Here is a 17,770-nt window from a genome sequence, read left to right as displayed (position 1 = left end):
AAGGTCATCGCTCACAATTTAAGCTAGCATTATACAGGTCTATTCTAACAAGCACACAAGCAAAGCTACTTCTGTTCTTGTGATATCTGTTTTCAGACAGCTTATAACCACTGATAGTGGATAAACATCTTAAGAGTCTAGAAACTCAACTGCTATATTTAAACTGCGGCAGTTTGAATGCCAATTTACTACTCAGGCTACAGTAAACTGAAAAGTATTTTCAACTTTTATTTTAAGCTCTTCTTTTTAAATAGATTTGCTTATAAACAAGTATTTTGGAAAAACTAAATATTACTTATTTTTCTAGCTGAAAATTCAGCAGCAACTAGCTCCCACTGGGATTTCAGCTAATTGCCTCATGTAGGCAAATTGGCTCATTTGGTATCCTTTTCAGTCTAAATAGCTGCTAGAGTAATTGACTGCAAATTATTTTCAATAATACACTTTTCCCTCTGAAGGTTCCTAACAGTGGTGAAAGAAGTACTAAGGAAGAAGCACCTAAGGTTTTAAGGACTGATCAACCTGTTCAACCACCAAGTTATGTGGTATACAAGAGGGCTTTATTCGTTTACCCAAAATCCACATTTTCAAGGACATATATGCACAAAGATGACAAAAAAACCCCACAGACCTCTTTTTGGAATAGAGTTACTTAAAAATCAGCATCAATACCAGGGCAAGCTTGCTACGCTAAAAAAGAACAAGCAAGAATATCAAAGCCTTAAAACCTACCTGTTACACAACACACATCTTCTAAACAATGACAGCTTCACAACTACTTGATCCGAAACAAAGCAACTCAGTTAACACTGGTTGCCATTTCATCAGTCTCCAGCTGAACTAGCTCTGTGCTCAGATAATACAAAAAAACCCTAAAAACAAAAAAAAACCCAAACCAAATACAGAGCTGTGAGCATCACTGAGCTCCACAGCACTCACATGGGGTCACAGTAAGAGGCACAGCCAGCCCACCCCAGCTTGTGTGATGCTCTCAGATGGAGCCTCAGATCAAGCCAGAAGTATACCAAATTATCAAGACACATTATTATCTGGTTAAGACTCTCAAAACTAAGAATTCAGTTTGACAAGTAATCTTAGCAATGAGTTTCAGCATGACTAATACATTCATGGATTATTTTTTATTCTTCAAAGTGTACAGGTAAAGCAATTCAAGGGCTATTGAGACCTTTAGATGTGCAAGTACACAATATTATACATGCAGTAAGAGAAGATCGATTTAAGACTACTGTTATCTCAATGCACACATTTAAATATTAATTTCAGAGTCAGAAGTGTTGAAAATCTGAAGAAATAGCTGAGGTAGAAACATGACCAAAAAAATGCCAAGTCAGAGACTAAGAATGACATGTTCAACAAGCAACTACTATAAAAAGAAATATGTAGTACAAAAGCTTCATGCCCAAGAAAGGCTAGAAGTTGCAAATAAGTGTCAACTGAAATAAAGTGCATATTTTTAACAGAACACATTAGTAATCACTGGGAAAACCTCATTTTCAGTTCATGATCAAATGTTAAAAGGTATGCTTTCATTTTAGTAAATCACGAAATTTAACCAAAGTTGTATTGCACATCCATCACACATCCTATTACCTCAGCAAAGCCTTTTTATCTTCACAAGTTATCAGCCTTAACTGCCAGTAAATTTAGCTATCTGACCAGGAAATACAAAAGTGCACTATAATTTTTTTCAGAATTTAAAAGGTGAAGATTCTCATAAATGCTCTTAAGAGTGTGAGCAACCACTGTTGAAAAACAATAGTTTAAAATTAAATCTAAGTCATCAAAATTATAGCAAAATTATTAGCTTTAAAGGTACTTTTTAAAAACTGGTAACATTTTAAAAACTACCAAACCAATGAGCTTGAATTGCAACAAACTAAAATGGATGGTCCAGATCCATTGTAGTTTTCGCTTTTTGTATGTTAGGAACTTCAGTTACGCTTTAGCAACATCATGAAAAGTTGAAAACATTAATTTAACATTTATTAGAGACTTTCCCCTTCATTGCTTAAGGCAGATGACTATCAGTCAAATATACAGATCTTTATCTATGCTCTGTTTGTCAGCTGCATAAAAACTGTAGCATCTTGTGCAGCTTACTTGTCCCACTTGCATTTTTCAGCAACTTTGACTATTTTTATTATCGCTGCAGAACCAATCAATACAGCTGTGAAGACCCATAGAATCAATTGTATTTTATGTACTTCTACTACTTGGTAAGAAGCAAAATATTTTTAAATGGAAGCTTTCCCAGATAAAGCTACACTGCATATCACCTAATTAATACTTAGCAGAAACACACCATAAAACATTGATCTACCGGAACGCAAAAAAAAGTATGCTGGGAGGAAGTGCACAAAGGGCAGTCAGGTTCTACCAGAATATCTGCTTTGATAAAACCAACTTCTCACAGGATATGCCATAGAAGTCCATGATTCTGTGGCCAGACTGAAAAGTACAGCACCTCTGAACTGCATCATAGCGTGATCAAAGTGACTGAACATGCATGATAAAAAACAGCTTTGAAACCATATTTATTTGTTACGGCTGTTTTAGAATAGAAACTGACCCCACGAATGGGAACCACTGAAGTGTCAGAGAGACTTCTGTGATTTCAGCCTGAGTAAGTAAGAGCTGAGGAACATACTGGAACTCTGTATGGGCTTAAGATCTCTGACAAGCCAGGCTTCACGCACAAAGAAAATCGTTAACTCATCTGTTTTGCTGTCTGTAAGACTTTTATATATTCCCTCGATGCTGTTGATTATGCAACAGATAATGCAGTTTTGCAGTATTAGCAATTCTGCCTTACTAGTAGATGACCAGATACTGCACAGTGGATGTACTTCAAGATCACTCTCAGAAGCCTCAGAAGAAAGTTTAATGAAAGCAACACTAAATAGCTTGAGTATTATACAAGTGTTTTGAAGTCTGTTATGAAGTTTAAGTCATAAAAGAAATTTTAATATAAAACAGATATCTCCCTTGATTCCTGATCAATGGCAAAGACAGATGCCAGATCAGTCACAGATCGGAATCTTATAAAACAACCTAATGAAACACTGTTCCAGGAATTACACTACCACTGAGGAAAAATGCCCAGTGTTTTTCTGAAAGGGCTGCAGGTCAGTGGGAAGATTCTTATTACTAATTCCCTCCACAAACATCTCCATTATGGATATACATCCTCTATAATAACATTGAAACCTTTTAGCTCTCCCCGCAGTATCCAAGATGGGAGAACTTACGCTCTACCTCCCCTTCATGCTAGGCAGCCGAGAAGACATCACCTGTTAAAGGTAATTTGAGAGAGCCTCTTACTGCACCCAAAAGCAGAGCACTCTTACAGCTTAAGGAGAAAATGACTGCTACCAGAAATGCAGATGATAGTAGGTTTTAGAAGTTTGAAGTGTAGTCCTCCATAGCCCCCAAGAACCATAGATACTTCTGTTCATTTGTATATGAAAAAATATACACATACAGGGTGGGTAAAAACACCAAATCGTTTCAGCTAATGATGAGGGAAAGAAACAGGTTTGAGAAACACTGAAGGAGTCCTGACTGAGCCCCTGATAATAACTATGCATTATGAAAACACCACCTCTCAACACCACCACTGACACACAGATTAGGACTCATGTGGTTTCTGGTTTAGTTTTACACCCATTAAAGGGACTTTTCTACACTGATGTTCAGCCAAAATAACACGTCAGAGTACCTCACCTACGTAAACTTGAATTTTTACTTTGTAGTTAGAAAAGTAGCCAGCAGAGGGGGCACAAGTTAATAAAATCTATCCTTGTATGAGGTGATGAGTAACAAGAAGATAAACATGAGGCATGCTCTGTTTGAATACTATTTCGAAATACATAGAAACAAGTAAATACTTTTCTAAAACTGTGTATACCAAAAACGTCTAAATTATTGCATAAGCACAAATAAGTAGTAATCAGTCACTGAACCCTAATCTCTTGATCTGACTCTGCATTTAATCCAACAATTCATGGTTTCCCGACACCAGGGACAGCACATACCATCATTCCACTTCTACCTTTTTTGCTGCTGATTGCCCATCTTTTGGTAGGCTCAGCCACAAACATTCAACTGTATTAAACACACACTCCCTTTTCTTTTGAAGCTGAAAAATAGTATTCTATGTCAAATTATTTTATGTTTTGGAGAAGACCTTAAAAATAAAGAGTTTTAAGGGAGTCTGCTAGAATTTATATCAAAGTCTGAACTCATGCTTCCACTAACTCACCATCTTTTCCCCCAAGGAAATGGAAAATGCTCTTCAAGCAGTCAATTTCTCCTGCACTCAATTCACACGGAAAGTCTGGGTATCAATGGCAACAGTTTTGCAGTAAGTCTACCAAAAAAGACTTTTCTCCATGAGGTGAGAAGATTCCAAAACCTAAATTCAGCTATGTACAGCTGTCCTTCCCTACAGGCTACAGCAAGGTTATTATAGGCAAAGTAATTTTTCATGTCCTAGACAATTCTTTAGTTAACTATACTACAAATACCTAACAGTTACTACAATGCCCAAGACTGGCACTAATCATGGTTTCTTACACGGAATGTCATGGAGGATTACAAGGTAGTTACATGGGGTTTGCTTCATCCCTTACCAGCACTACAGATTAGCAGTAGATAAAATTATTTTTGCACATGCAGTTAGGACATTGATTTGGTGGTACAACTGAAGCTTTTGGTATTTGACTGGAACAAATGAATCACAGATTTAAACGGGGGGAAAAAAAAAAACCAGTTACCAGAAGATTTTCAAAGCAGAACACAAGTGCAACAGCAGACTCTTCCTAAAGCCAAGCCAGAAATCAAACTCCTCAGCACACCAGTTACAGAATATAAAAATGAAGGGAGCATTTTTGAAACAACCACTATGTCTATAACACAGGCAATGCAAGTTCCATTTAAGAAAAGGAACTTTAAGGTATTAGGGAAAATAAATGGGATGAAAAAAGTAATCTGCTCCTCAGTACTTTGCTCTAAACAATTTTAAAAATAACCATTTATGGCTTCAATTAACTGTTGAAGCTCCAAACTTGTCATCTTATACTTGTCCTTCCCAGTCTGAAAGCCCTACAGCAAAAAAAAAAAAAAAAAAAAAAAAAATCGATGATCCAGTCAGATATCCCTTCTACAATTAAAAATACTACAGGGAAAAAACAGTTATCTGAACTGCATAAAAGACAAATCCTTTGTCTAAAAAAAAATCATAAAAATATATTTAGGCATATCAGCTGCTTGCTTTGCCTGAGCTTGCAAGTTTGTGTTCTATAGGCAATGATTTCATTACATACCCATCTTGAAACATGCAACAAAAATTCTCTATGCTTAGTATCATTTTTATGGATGCCCATAACTTTACACATTCTGGGTTTCCAAGTCTGGCACTCAATGTACTGCTTAAAGACTATTTAATTGCAAAAACTTCAGTCATTTTGGAATTCTACTCAAAGTTTGTGCTAAGAACAAAACCAAAACTAACAGCAAGAAAACCAAAAAAGCTACCCAAAGCAGCCTGAAAAGGAGATTCAATGCAATAAATTATCATTTTGGAATACAGAATCTCCATATTGAATAGCGCATATGTGAAAACACAAGGGATGTGTGCCAAGGAAGCATTTTTAGACTATGTTCATACTGAACAATAAAGGAACAACGAATATATGGTAGAATTTAGGAAGACATCAGATTTAAAATCTCAAGATACAGTGATGTCTTCAGGTGCCTAAATCACAGTTTCCAACATCACTAAGTCACAGTTTCAAAAATGCTGGTTTAGTATAAAGGTTTGCCCCGTTTCTTTCATCTAAGAACAAATTTAATTGAGTTCTAAATAACATATTATATAAGGGATAACTTCTTGATTAACTTCTAAGTGCTCCAATTTAGATAAGGTCCTTGGTAAGTTTCAAAAACAATTCAGTCCTTGAATCTTTCACAATTATGTGACATTCTCAAAATAAAAATGTAGAATAGCTTTCATATATAGTGAACGCCAGCAAGTAATTAAGCGGTGAAGAACAACATTGAAATTAAGAACAAAAAGCCACTGATATTTGAAATGCATAAGCACTGATGTGACAGATACATAACCCCAAGAAGGGAAGAACTTTAACTTTTCCTTACATTAAATTGAAATATACAAGCAGCAAAGCAACAGTGATCACATTTGTACCTTATTTTTAAGGTAACAGAAACCGTCAGTTAAAGATGCACCTTATCAGCCAGTTACAGATTAGTAAATGAATCCCTACTGTTAATCATCTGAAACTGGATAAACAACCAACAAATCCTAGTAGTTTTTGAAGTTATTTAACTGAATATAGTAAATGTAAGCTACTAAAAATAGGTTATATTTGAGCTTTCATAAACTTCAAAAAAGCTAAAACCACCATCCATACCAAAAAATTTTAAAGTCAGCCCCAAAGAATCTGAGTTTAAAGATTATTTCCATTGCATTTCCTAAAAATATTTCTGAATGTTTAATTCCAAAAATAACTGACCTTGTCAAGCCCTGGGTCAAGTCCCTAATTACTGCAGCCTTTCTGCTTCACAGCAATGACTTTACATAGCTGGTCCCAGCTCAGTCACTGCGATTCACAGTGCTAAGCCAGGCCTCTGTTCTCCATATATTGGAGAAGGGTAATGAATCTCACAGCTGGCAGCACACGGGGTAGGGAAAACACACATGAAAACCCCACCAAAAAACAAAGGGGAAAAGCCAAGAAGTTGTATACAAAATTCTTCCCACCTTTTGGGGTGTTACCAATCCAGAGTACTACCAAGCTGACTGAAAATAGCTCAGTGACAGCAATTCTTCTGAACTGCCCCAAGATTCTCCCACAACTCCCTCCCAGAGTTTGTCACCACTACAGCAGGAGCAACTTAGCTGTTTTAAAACAGGTTCCTGAACCACTATAGTTCATAGTCCAGCTTATTAAGGATCTGAATCAATCATTTATTTTACTACATGAAGTCACACTCACAACTTGAAGTAAGTCTTGGCACAACTATGAGCACTTGAGTGGTTGTAAATTCAGGAGCAGAGCAGGCAGCTAGGCTGGTTATGTCTTACATATAGATACATACAATCAAGTCAGTATTCTGGGATTCAAAGCCGGGGGGCGGGGGCAAATATTGATGGAAGAGAGGAAGCCACTTTTTGCTCATATTCTGTATGCTGAGCATCAAAAAAAAATGTCAGTGCCCTAAACTGATTCCAATTAGAAACATTCTGAATTTGTTCAATGTAGCTTTTTGCTCAAGACTACACTGACAAAATACACAGTGTATTCAGGTAATTCAGCCTCAAACGTTATTATTGGATGAAATCAGATTAACACCCTGCTCTCCACAAGCAGTAGCAGTTCCATGTAGATAGAAAAAGCCCTATAAATTACAGGAAATGGGAGTGGCTACACTGAGCAGACACTAAATGTGATTATTCAGGTAAAAGTTTCCTGGCCAAGTCAACAAGATTACATCAAGCATTACTTTCAATACCTTTGTCCTTGAATCACTGTCAAAACCACATACTGGAGACTTCACCTGCACCAGTTACTGCTAGGTAAGTTTCTAAAAGACCTCCAACGTTAAAGCCATGGAACTGTTAGACAAAATCAGCACTTACTTATCTGCTATTCTAGTTATCTACTACTGCAGTGCTGCAAGATCCACACTTGCCACACATATTAGAGTAACTAGAGTAGGACCAGAAAAATCCTCCTGTCTTCTCATACAACCAGAAGTCTTACATATTCAGTGTCCCAGTCACAGTCATTCAACATTCCTACTAAGGTTAGTATCATATCTTGCAGCCAGCAACTTCTTCCCTGTTTTAATTCAGCTGTAGGCATTAACCTAGTTTCCCCACCGGAAAAATTTAGGCTTAAATCTATAGTGACTGTAGATTTATGTAGGCTAGGGCAAATAAATTAACTGAGGCAGCGGCAGTATCCCTAGAACGAAAACAATAGGTGCTTAGATAACAGATACTTGATTTCTCATTAATGCAAGACTGAAATTGCCTATACATTTTTGAAAAATCTAGCCCATTTGGGGTCAACCTTACAGTACCAGAATGACTAAATACATCCCTTTCATTTTTCAATAAAATATACAGGCAATAAAAACCTGAAATCCTGTTTGCTGTCAATATTCAGAATTAAAATAGTAAAAATATGCTGATACATAGAAAACACTTAATGAACATATGATATCCTTCATAGACATCACAAATATACTACAGGATCATCAGAAAACTTACGTAAAAAAAATCAAGTGTGTTCTAATACATATGAAGGATTTATCCTAAATATACATACAATCATTATCTCCTATCTGCAGAATTATTTTTTCTCTACAGAAGACTGGTCTACACTTTGGACAATTCAAATTAGCACCATAATCACACAATGAAAATTGGATGTTTGATATGAGTTCATTCACAAATTAGATGGAATTCCAATCTGTTGCATAAACAACCGGTGAAAGCAGCTTGAAAAAAGGGCCAGATAATACAATGCTAAAAATCACAACATGAAGTGGAAACATTATCATGTTCAAGTGGGAGATGCAGATATAGGTATATTCTATGAACTAAAAAACTCACTGTGTTGTTTGTATTACAAGCAAAAAAAAGCAGCAAGTAAGACTCTCAAGCAACACAATCAGATTCAACTGAGTCTGACTTCAATTAAAATTCAGACATATGCACAAATAACAGTTCTTCCCTACAAGCTTCAGAGATATGGACTGTCTACAACAGAAAACCATGACTGAAGGTAACTATTCTGTAAGAAAAGTGACAATAAAGCTTAAAGAAAATAAACATAAGGATGGTGACACTGAGAAAAAAAAATAAATACTTCTGCTTTACAAGATAACCAAACTTCTGGCTCTTTACATGTATTTGCTTTGCCTCCCTGACAATTAGCTGTGCTGAAGTGCAAATATGTTTCAAAAAGACAAGAATACTCCAACTATGAGACACACCTTCAAGCACATTTCAACAAATAAGAAAGCTAGTACATCTAAGGAGCCTATGATGACCTGAGGCACAAACTGTTCTACATCACAAGTCAAGCCAAGAGATAAAATTTTGGTACTCCTAACTGTCCTCAAGACTTTCTCTGATGACCATTTAGTGAATTCAAGCATCACCTGTATCATCTGCTTAAGCTTTGGCAGTGTGACTCTGCTCACCTGACTGCTAAAAACCAAAGCTACAATGAACATGTTATGGCATTGCCCCTTCCAAATAAAATGTATTGAAATAGCGAGCACTTAAATCTTCAAAGAGATCAAAGCATATCTGTTATTCAGAACATGACAAAGTATCTCACTTCTTTCTGCTAGTGAAACAGATTTGTGAAATCCTTTTCATTGGAAAAAACAAAGTACTCTGTGTAAGCTTGTTTTAACTTTTAAATTCTTCTTTAAATATCTATTAGACTATAACAAGACAAGTGATTTTACAAACACTGAAGTCTGATGTCATTATTATTACTGAGACCTTCAGTGAACTTTGCTGCTCTGGCAAGGCTGAAAGGCATACAGTTGCATCTCACAACATGAAAAAACATTTGCAACAATGCCTGCCACAGTTCTCATTAAAGGATACTGTAAAACAAAACTAACTAAAAACTACAAACATTTAAACATGCCATCTTGTCCACTCTTGAAAGGCTGCAGCCTAAAAAGCATAAATTGGAAGCAATATGCCTAATTTTGTCATGTAGGAGGTGAGAAAGATTGACTTTCATCAGCACTTCACATATAGCTATTTGACATTAACAGGCATACAGGTTTACATTAAAACCATTTCTATCCCACAGAAAACAGGAGACTGAGAAATCCTCTCCTCTTTGCATTTCTGCCATTGCCATGTTTAAGCTTGCTATGTTGTTTTCTACTGTCTGAAATTCTCCCATTTGGTTGGTCGGGGGGGGTGGGTGGGGAGAGAATGGAAAAGCTGGTATAGAAGCGCAAACCTCTGCCTCCACCAACATGAGAAGCAAACTGCCGGTGCAACCGTGCCAGCATGACAAAGCAGGAAATGCTAACCTAAACTTTGGTTCCAAATTTGGATGCACATTCAACACAGGCCATTCCAGTGCAGTGTTTATGACCTCAGAATGCCAAGACAGAAGTCATGCTCAAAGGTTTTTGACTTCTGGAAGCAAGGAAATCCAGTAACAATCCTGAAAAAAACAACTAGAAAACGAAAGTGCTCAAAAATTTAAAGAAAACATAACATAGCACTGCAAAAGCATAATGCATGCAATGTTAGGGGACAATATTTTCTAAGTGTGAGCGGGCTTTTTTTAAGCTCAGCATATCTTAGACACAGAAAAGTATGTAAGCAAGGAGTCAGTCTACAATGTGTGATTTAAAATCAAAGCTGTTGTGTGCCTACAAGCACAATTAGACCTGATCTCCTAGATATGCTATTTACATGTATTTGGAATACTATTTAAGCCATTACGGTAAAACATGCTCATCTCTACAGATCAACACAGTTTTATTGTGTGAACTCATCAGCCATAATGTTACTGTAGCTACAAATGGGTTTAATCACATATTTGAGAAAACTAAAAAGTAACAGTTAACCTAAAATTGAATTGTTTGATGGTGATACAAGGTATGACTAAAACCCTTGGGGAAAAAAAAGAGGTGGCATTCAAAATAAGTGCCATTATACACAGGACACCTTCCAACTTTGAGGTCAGAAATAGGTCTTTCCAGCTCTTAGCATGTTTTTAAGTTCCCAAAATATTCTTAATCCGCTGAATTTCATTCAGATTTCAGTTTGCCTTAAAATTTCTTACTTATGCTTTTGTACATATGTGAAATGCACTGCAGAAAAAAAAAAAGGCTTTCACCAAGACTGCACACGTCCTGGTAAGTCATCAAAACAGTGTTTCTTGCATTAGTCTAAATCCAGAGAGTAACTTATTCATCACTGAATTAAAAATACCTATCCCAAGTCCGCTTGGATTACAGGAGCATTATAGTTGCCTTTTCTGTTTCAAAACAACTAAGTTAGCATGTCTTTTGTTATATCAAATTTGTTTAAAAGTCAAACTCATCTCTAAGCCAGTTTTGCTGTATCAATAATTATTACGATGCTGAAGAACATGTACAAGATACTCCTGTGAGATTAAAAGCTCATAAAAAGCTTACTGTTACAAAAAATGCTGTTTCCAGCCACAATATTGACATGAAATTTCACCCTGAAAAATTTTGGAAAAATACCTTGATATATCAACTCAACTGCTTTGAAAGCCACTGAGGTATGTACATTTTATCCTCTGAAACCTCATTCTATGCAATACTGCTGAAAAAAAATCATCAGAGACGTTCATTATGCAAATAACAATAGGCAAGAAGAAACACAAGGAGTATCACAGAATCAAAGCTTTAGCAATTTCAAACATCCCTCAGATTCAAGTTTTGGTAGGGAGCTGTGTTGGTCCTTTGCACATGAGTATCAAAACACCATTGATACATACTTTACCTACCTTAGATTCAGAGCTCAGTCTTAGAAACTTCACTACAAACTGCAAATAACTGAAGTACATAGATGGTTCAATTCAATCATCTGTTTACATGTGTACTGTATTATAATAGCTACATTTTTCGTGTTTTCTGTTTCCACAGAGAAATGCATCTATTAGTATTTAACCCTTCCATCACCTATAACCAGCTGCATGTTTGCCTCACTCAAAACTACTCAGTTGAATTGTGACTACACCACGTGCTGCTGAACAAGCCATAGCTATAAGATTTAGGAGTGTATTCCAAGACGACAGAAAATCTGCTAGTGAAAGGCTCAGTATTTCAGACTACCTGAAACAATGGAGAAGCTGAACTGGGGAAAACATGATAAAGATAAGTCAATTTGCCAAGTACAAACTGGGTTAATGAACTACAATGTTTTTTTCGATTTGACTTAATGTGTTTAAATTGTTTTCTTCCTGAAGACGTCCAAATCCTCTATTTTTTCCTAAGCTTTCCATAAAAATGCAGAGGTGAAAAGGACCACTATTTTTAATGAACGCTAAAAGTTGACACCGTATTCGAAGGTTCATTCTGCTATCATAATCAGCACAAAGCATACTATGGGGGGGGGAACCCTGTAACTATTCTTGGATTCAAGCAATATAATACACACTATCAATCTGAAGATGCTGTAAAAATTACAGGAATGGTCACCTTAAAATACATGTACTTTCCAAAATCTTTTGTTGCTGACAAAAACCTTCACAAAAACATGGATCTAACAACCCTAGGCAAGACTAAGAGTTTATAAAGCCATACCGTAACATTAATATCAGAAACAGCTTATGAAAAAGTCTTCCAGGTTCTTGACAACCTAAATGTGTTGACAGTGTCCCTTTAAGATCTGAACATGAGATACTGTGATCAGCTAATGCAGCTGTATACTTGGTAACTCAACCTTCACGACCAACTGAGTCAGTATGTATTTACTGAAAAAGTAATATGATAAATTCTCATATTAAAAATCCAAACATTAATATTGCAATAAAATATGAAGCAGGAGATTTTCCTCAATTTCTGAATGACCGTTCAGCCATCACTCTTGTTCAGGAAGTCAGCTGATGGAGAACTCTGGTCTACTTTGAAAGAAATCAAGTATGGTGAGTCACTGCCATTTAAACAAACAGTTCATACGCAGCAGGGAGACAAGACACCATGCTGTTGGATGACATAACCAAACAATCCCATAAGCTTGTATCACGTCTTGTCATTTGTATAGTAAAAATCTCTTTTACAATTCATACATGTGAAACAAGTGGAACTTAGCAAATATCTCAGAAGCTTGTCAATACACCAGAAAACAAGGATGGTAGTCAAAAAATGTTAAGCCAGAGAAAATTCCCAGAGAAAACCTTAATAAAAGTTTGGATTTATTACTTCATGTAACACCACACCTAAGATAATCTAAACGTTGCATTTTTTAAAAAATTCTCTTCTCCTGCTCTAAGATAATCACTCTTCAAACACATTTGCTATATTTTAGTTAACTACTATTTTATGTCTTAGTATTTGTAGTTGCTTCAAAAAAGTGAATCATCAATTCATGTTCTGAGTGAAAACTACTTCAAATGCAACTGAGCATTCTGATCACTTTTATTACCCTGATGAATGTGTAAGTTTCTCATACCATGTACATTTAAATACCCATTTATCGAGCAAATTTTAGGTAGTAGACAGGAACAACAGGAAGTTGTCAGGATAACATGACATAGTGCTCAAAGGCCAAAGTGAATGTGAAGAAAGTTAACTGCCCTGGATCTCATCCTACAAGTGTTGAAGGACCAGTTAAGTACTACAGAATTTTATCCAATATATGAAAACCCACTACTAAATTAGTAGAGCCAAAATGGGAACCTGTGACTTCAGTTACAGATGACATGTCACTTGCAATATATTCTATTTTTGCAGACACTAAAAAGTTAGAATTTCTATTTAGTCACCTGACTGCACATGTGAACACCTCTTCAACAGCCTGCTCCACATGTGGAACAGAGCAAAAAACATGCATAAGCAAGGGTGGTTTCAAGCCCCGATACAGACTTGTAACCAAAACAGATCAAAGTCATTGCTCCACCGACAAAAAGAACAGCTATTTGCAAGTAATGAACACTACAAGTGAGTCAAAACAGTCATGACAACTCAACTACCCACTTGATTGAGTAGCTGAGCACTGCTGGTTCACTTAGAACCAATTATTTGACATGGGTTTAATTAGAATGTTATAATTATCAGTAGCAATGGGAAAGAGCAAGTATTTCATCTGTGCGCCTACTCTGGTGTTTCAAAAAACTTCATATAGCTCATTTAACTAAACAAAAACATCAGAAAATGGGGAAGATTAGCACACAGATGTATAAGAGGACAGCAGATGGTAATAGACAAAAAAAAAAACCTGTGTGTGGAACTAGCAGGTTTTGGGTTTGTTGTTTGGTTGGGGTTTTTTTAATAAGTTTCATCACTAAACTGGCATTTTAAAAATGTTTAGGCTTGCTTGATCTCATCTAGTGGCAAAGCCATAAAATGCAATATGAGAGACTAAAATTTCCTTTCCAAACAAACATGGCATGTTATCACATAGCCTCTGCCTAGACTGGAAAGGGGAGGGGGAGAAAGGGGACTTATTTTCACAACCACATTCCCATGTTAAATACCAAGAGCAGTAACTAATCCTCAGATAGTAGAGGGAACATTACATGAGAACAACAAACAAAAAAGGGGAGATTCAAGCTGGTACATCCCACGTGAAAAATACACTATATACTTTGCCCAATACTAGTAAGGTCCCTTATGCAAAACAAATCCAGGGTTTGATCCAGTGCCAGAAAGAACTGCATAACGCTTCCTAAAGCACACTTTTAACCTAGAGTTGCTGTCTTTTAGCAACTCATACTACTGAGCCCAACCCAAGAAAAAGTCCTGCTTTAAAGTGACAGCTGCAAAACAGACATTAGAAAAGCACAGCTTCTCAAGGCTCTGATACAACAGGCAGGTTTATAAAAATACAGGTATGTAGTAAAAAGTTGTGTTAAGCTCATTGGAAAGAAAGCATTTTGAAAGAGTTGTGCTCCATTCCTACTTTTGGACATGCAGTGTTGTTAGTAAAAAGGCCCATCTCCCAACTGTACTTATTTGATTATATAGTACTGTATTAGATAAAGCAAAGATTTCATGACCTCACCAGGCTCACCAGCTAAGGTTCTGAAACATAGACTGGATACAAAAAAAGAAACAGTTTATATTAGGTGGTCAACTTGAAGGCTACCTCACAGTATAAAAACTGAGGAGTAACTAAAATTACAAAAAAAAAAGGTTGGCTACCAAACTACAGTCATCAACTGCATTTCTTCAAACTATCTGAGCATTGCTTACTTATGAAGAAGACCCCATACTGCATATTTCATGAAGATGCCACTTGGACAACTAGCTAATTGGTGTCTCTAGGTAGTTTGTGGTTTACGATTTTTCTGCCTATTAATAGTCAACCTACCTGCCCATAGTTGTCTATGCCAGTTACTAATCTATTTAAGTTTAATAAATCAAAAGCTGTCCTTAGGGACTGGCCAAGTGTCGTAAGTCCTTCTGCCTGAAGGTTTTTCAGTTCATTCATAAACGTTGCATGGTTTTCCTTCCAGCCAGCCTGAAAAGAAAAATGTGAGAAGACTTATTCTCCAGATATGAGCTCCGCTTTCCTGTTAGGCTACGAAGTGCCTTCCTTGCTGCATGCAGCTCACCACAAATGCTAACAAAACACCTTTGAAGTTACTGATATTTAGTGTCGTTCCATGAAGCCTGAAAAGACGTCCTTCTCTTAAACCTCAGAGCTCCTCATGTATAAAATGAAGATTTTTGATTTGTTCCACGGGGTAAGTTTCTGTGAAGTCACCGATGCACAAACCTTACAGCTATTTACGTAGCTCTCCCACAGCCCTTCCCAGATGGAAGCCAGCTGCACTGCGAAGCGACCTCCAACAGGTTCACCGTCCTGTGTCATGTGGACCACCGCCCCCTCCCCCCCCCCCCGTACGTCCCGTCCCCCCACCCCCACCCCCCCGCGCGGCGGGGCTGAGGGAAGTGCCGTCCCCTTCCGAGTCCGGACTCTCCGGGCTGAAGTCGGTCCTTCCCCCGCTCGCCCCTTCCAAGCTGAACTCTCCTTGGAGTTGCTGTCACTTCTTCCAACTTGAATAAATATCCCCCACAGTTCATTGCTGCTCACACACACCACACAGGGAAAAAATGTCGGCCATGTTGATGTCAGCGCCGCCGCCGCCGCCGCCAGAGCCCGTGTGTGCCGAGCTCCCCCGGCCCGCCGGCAGCCCGGGCGAGGCGGGCGGGGGGGCGGCCGCCGGCAGCGGCCCGCGGCGGCGCGGAAGGGCCGGAAGGAGGCCGGGGGGGGGGGGAGCGGCGGGGGTGGGGGGGTGGGGAGCGGGGGTTACCTTGATAGCGTAGGGAGGCTCCTCGAAAGTGACCAGCATGTACCTGTCTCCCCTGCTGGCCGGGTCCCGGGCTCGGAGCTGCGGCGCGGGGGACAAAGCAGAGGGTGAGCCGAGAGGCGGCGGCGGCGCCGGAGCCCCCCCGGCTCGGCTCGGCACGGCCCGGCCCTGCCCACCCCTCCCTGCCCGCACACACACGCACTCCCGCCCGCCCTCGCCCCGCGCCCCCGGCCCAGGCAGCCCCCCGCGCCCTGCCTCCCCCTCCCCTCCCCGCGCAGTCACTCTCGCTCTCTCTCGCCTCCTCTCGCAAGGCAGAGCCGGTACCTTCATGAAAGTCTCTACAGCGCCTTTGGCTATGTCCAGATAGGTGGTGCCCAGATGGGTGCGCTGGTTCATGGAGGCGGACGTGTCTATCAGGAAGAGTAAGATGGGCATAGTGCGGAGGGGCCGGCGGCCGGGCGGCTACATGGACAGCGGGCGGGGGGCTGAGGGGAGCACCGCGGGGCGGGGTGGGAGGAAGGGGGGGAGAAGAAGAGAAGAAGACGGGGGACAGGAGAGGAGTAAGTGGCTGTGAGTGCTCTGCACGGGGAAGGGCGCCTCCCCGCTGCCCCTCTGCCGAGGCGGGGGGGAAGGGGGGGGCAGCCCTGCCTGCCCTGCCCTCCTTTGTGTGAGGGGCCTGCTCAGCCCAACACAGGCTGGTTTATGAGGGAGAGGCGGATAGGGCTGCGCTGCTGCTAACCTTCCCCCCACCACCACCTTCCTCCACCGCCGCCCGCCCTCCCCTCCCCCTGTTGATGTTACTCAGAAGTTTCAGGCGGAGCAGCCGCAGCCCCACCACCCCGGCACTTTCTCTCTCTGACTGAGGCGCTTCCTCGCTCGCCGCCCGCTTTTAAGGCAGCCTGGGCAGGTCGGGGCCCGCCCCTGAAGGACACGTCCCCGCCCCACGTGACCGCCTCCCGGCCCCACCATAGGGCTCTAGCAACCGCCTCATTAGCATATTCAAATTCCCGAGGAGGGGGGAGGGGGGCAGCGGGAGCCGCTGAGGGAGATGGGCGGTGGGGGGAGCGGGCGGCGGAGCGGGCGGCGGAGCGCGGCAGCCGCGCAGGCGCAGTGGCGGCGGGCGGCCGGGGGGCGCGGGGCAGGGCGGGGGGCCCCGCTCCTCAGGCGGGCCGACCCCGCTGCCGCCCTTGCTGGGCTGTTTCCAGGGCGCTGGGGTGAGGCGTCCTGCGGGGGTAGCGCCCTGCCCCAGCCCGCCTGTCTTGGGGCGGCAGTGGGGGGTAACCCGGCCGCTCGGGGAGGGCAGCGGGGGAGGCCCCGCGGGAGCGCGGGCCGCCGCAGGCTTCCCCGCGGTGGCTGGGGCGGCGACTCCGGCGCTGGCGGTTTGTCCCCGCTGGCCGCGGGCGGGCCGGCGGGTGAGTCATGGGGGGAGGGGGCGGGCGCCGCGGCTCGCCTTGAGGCTGCGGGAAGGCCCCCGGGCCGCGGGTCCGTCCCCTCCTGCCCCCACGGGTCCGTCCCCCTCACCCGGGCGGAGGACGCCCTTCGGGGGGCGCTGTGCGCCGCTGAGGGCCGCCGCAGCCCTTCGGCGGGGGGGCGGCTGGGGAGCCCGAGGGCAGTCCGGAACGCTCCGGCCCTGGTGCCGGGGGGGGGCTCGGTGGCCACGGCTACAGCGGCCGCTGGCAGGCGGTGCTTGGCGTCGTCTGTCATCTCCACGGGGCTTAGGATGGGGA

General features: G+C 41.1%; 1 protein-coding gene across 5 annotated transcripts in view; it reads right to left on the bottom strand.

Annotated features, from left to right (window-relative positions):
* INTS6 (integrator complex subunit 6) overlaps positions 1 to 16,914 on the bottom strand; it is a 45,605-nt gene extending 28,691 nt beyond the window's left edge. For 3 of the 5 annotated variants that reach the window (XM_055701467.1, XM_055701471.1, XM_055701470.1), the window contains exons 1-3: positions 16,368 to 16,807; positions 16,047 to 16,124; positions 15,101 to 15,250 (exon numbers count right to left, since the gene is read on the bottom strand). In XM_055701467.1, the coding sequence (XP_055557442.1) occupies positions 15,101 to 15,250; positions 16,047 to 16,124; positions 16,368 to 16,478 (339 nt within the window). In that variant the 5' untranslated portion in view covers positions 16,479 to 16,807. Of the gene's footprint in view, positions 1 to 15,100; positions 15,251 to 16,046; positions 16,125 to 16,367; positions 16,808 to 16,844 lie in introns of those variants that run through there. The other 2 variants (XM_055701468.1, XM_055701469.1) reach the window with 2 other exon arrangements.
* Between the last annotated feature and the right edge of the window lie 856 nt (positions 16,915 to 17,770).

Source organism: Falco cherrug, chromosome 2 (genome assembly GCF_023634085.1).
Source record: "Falco cherrug isolate bFalChe1 chromosome 2, bFalChe1.pri, whole genome shotgun sequence".
Lineage (NCBI taxonomy): Eukaryota > Metazoa > Chordata > Aves > Falconiformes > Falconidae > Falco > Falco cherrug.
Note: the sequence above shows the minus strand (reverse complement) of the source record. Positions and strands in the feature narration are given on the sequence as shown.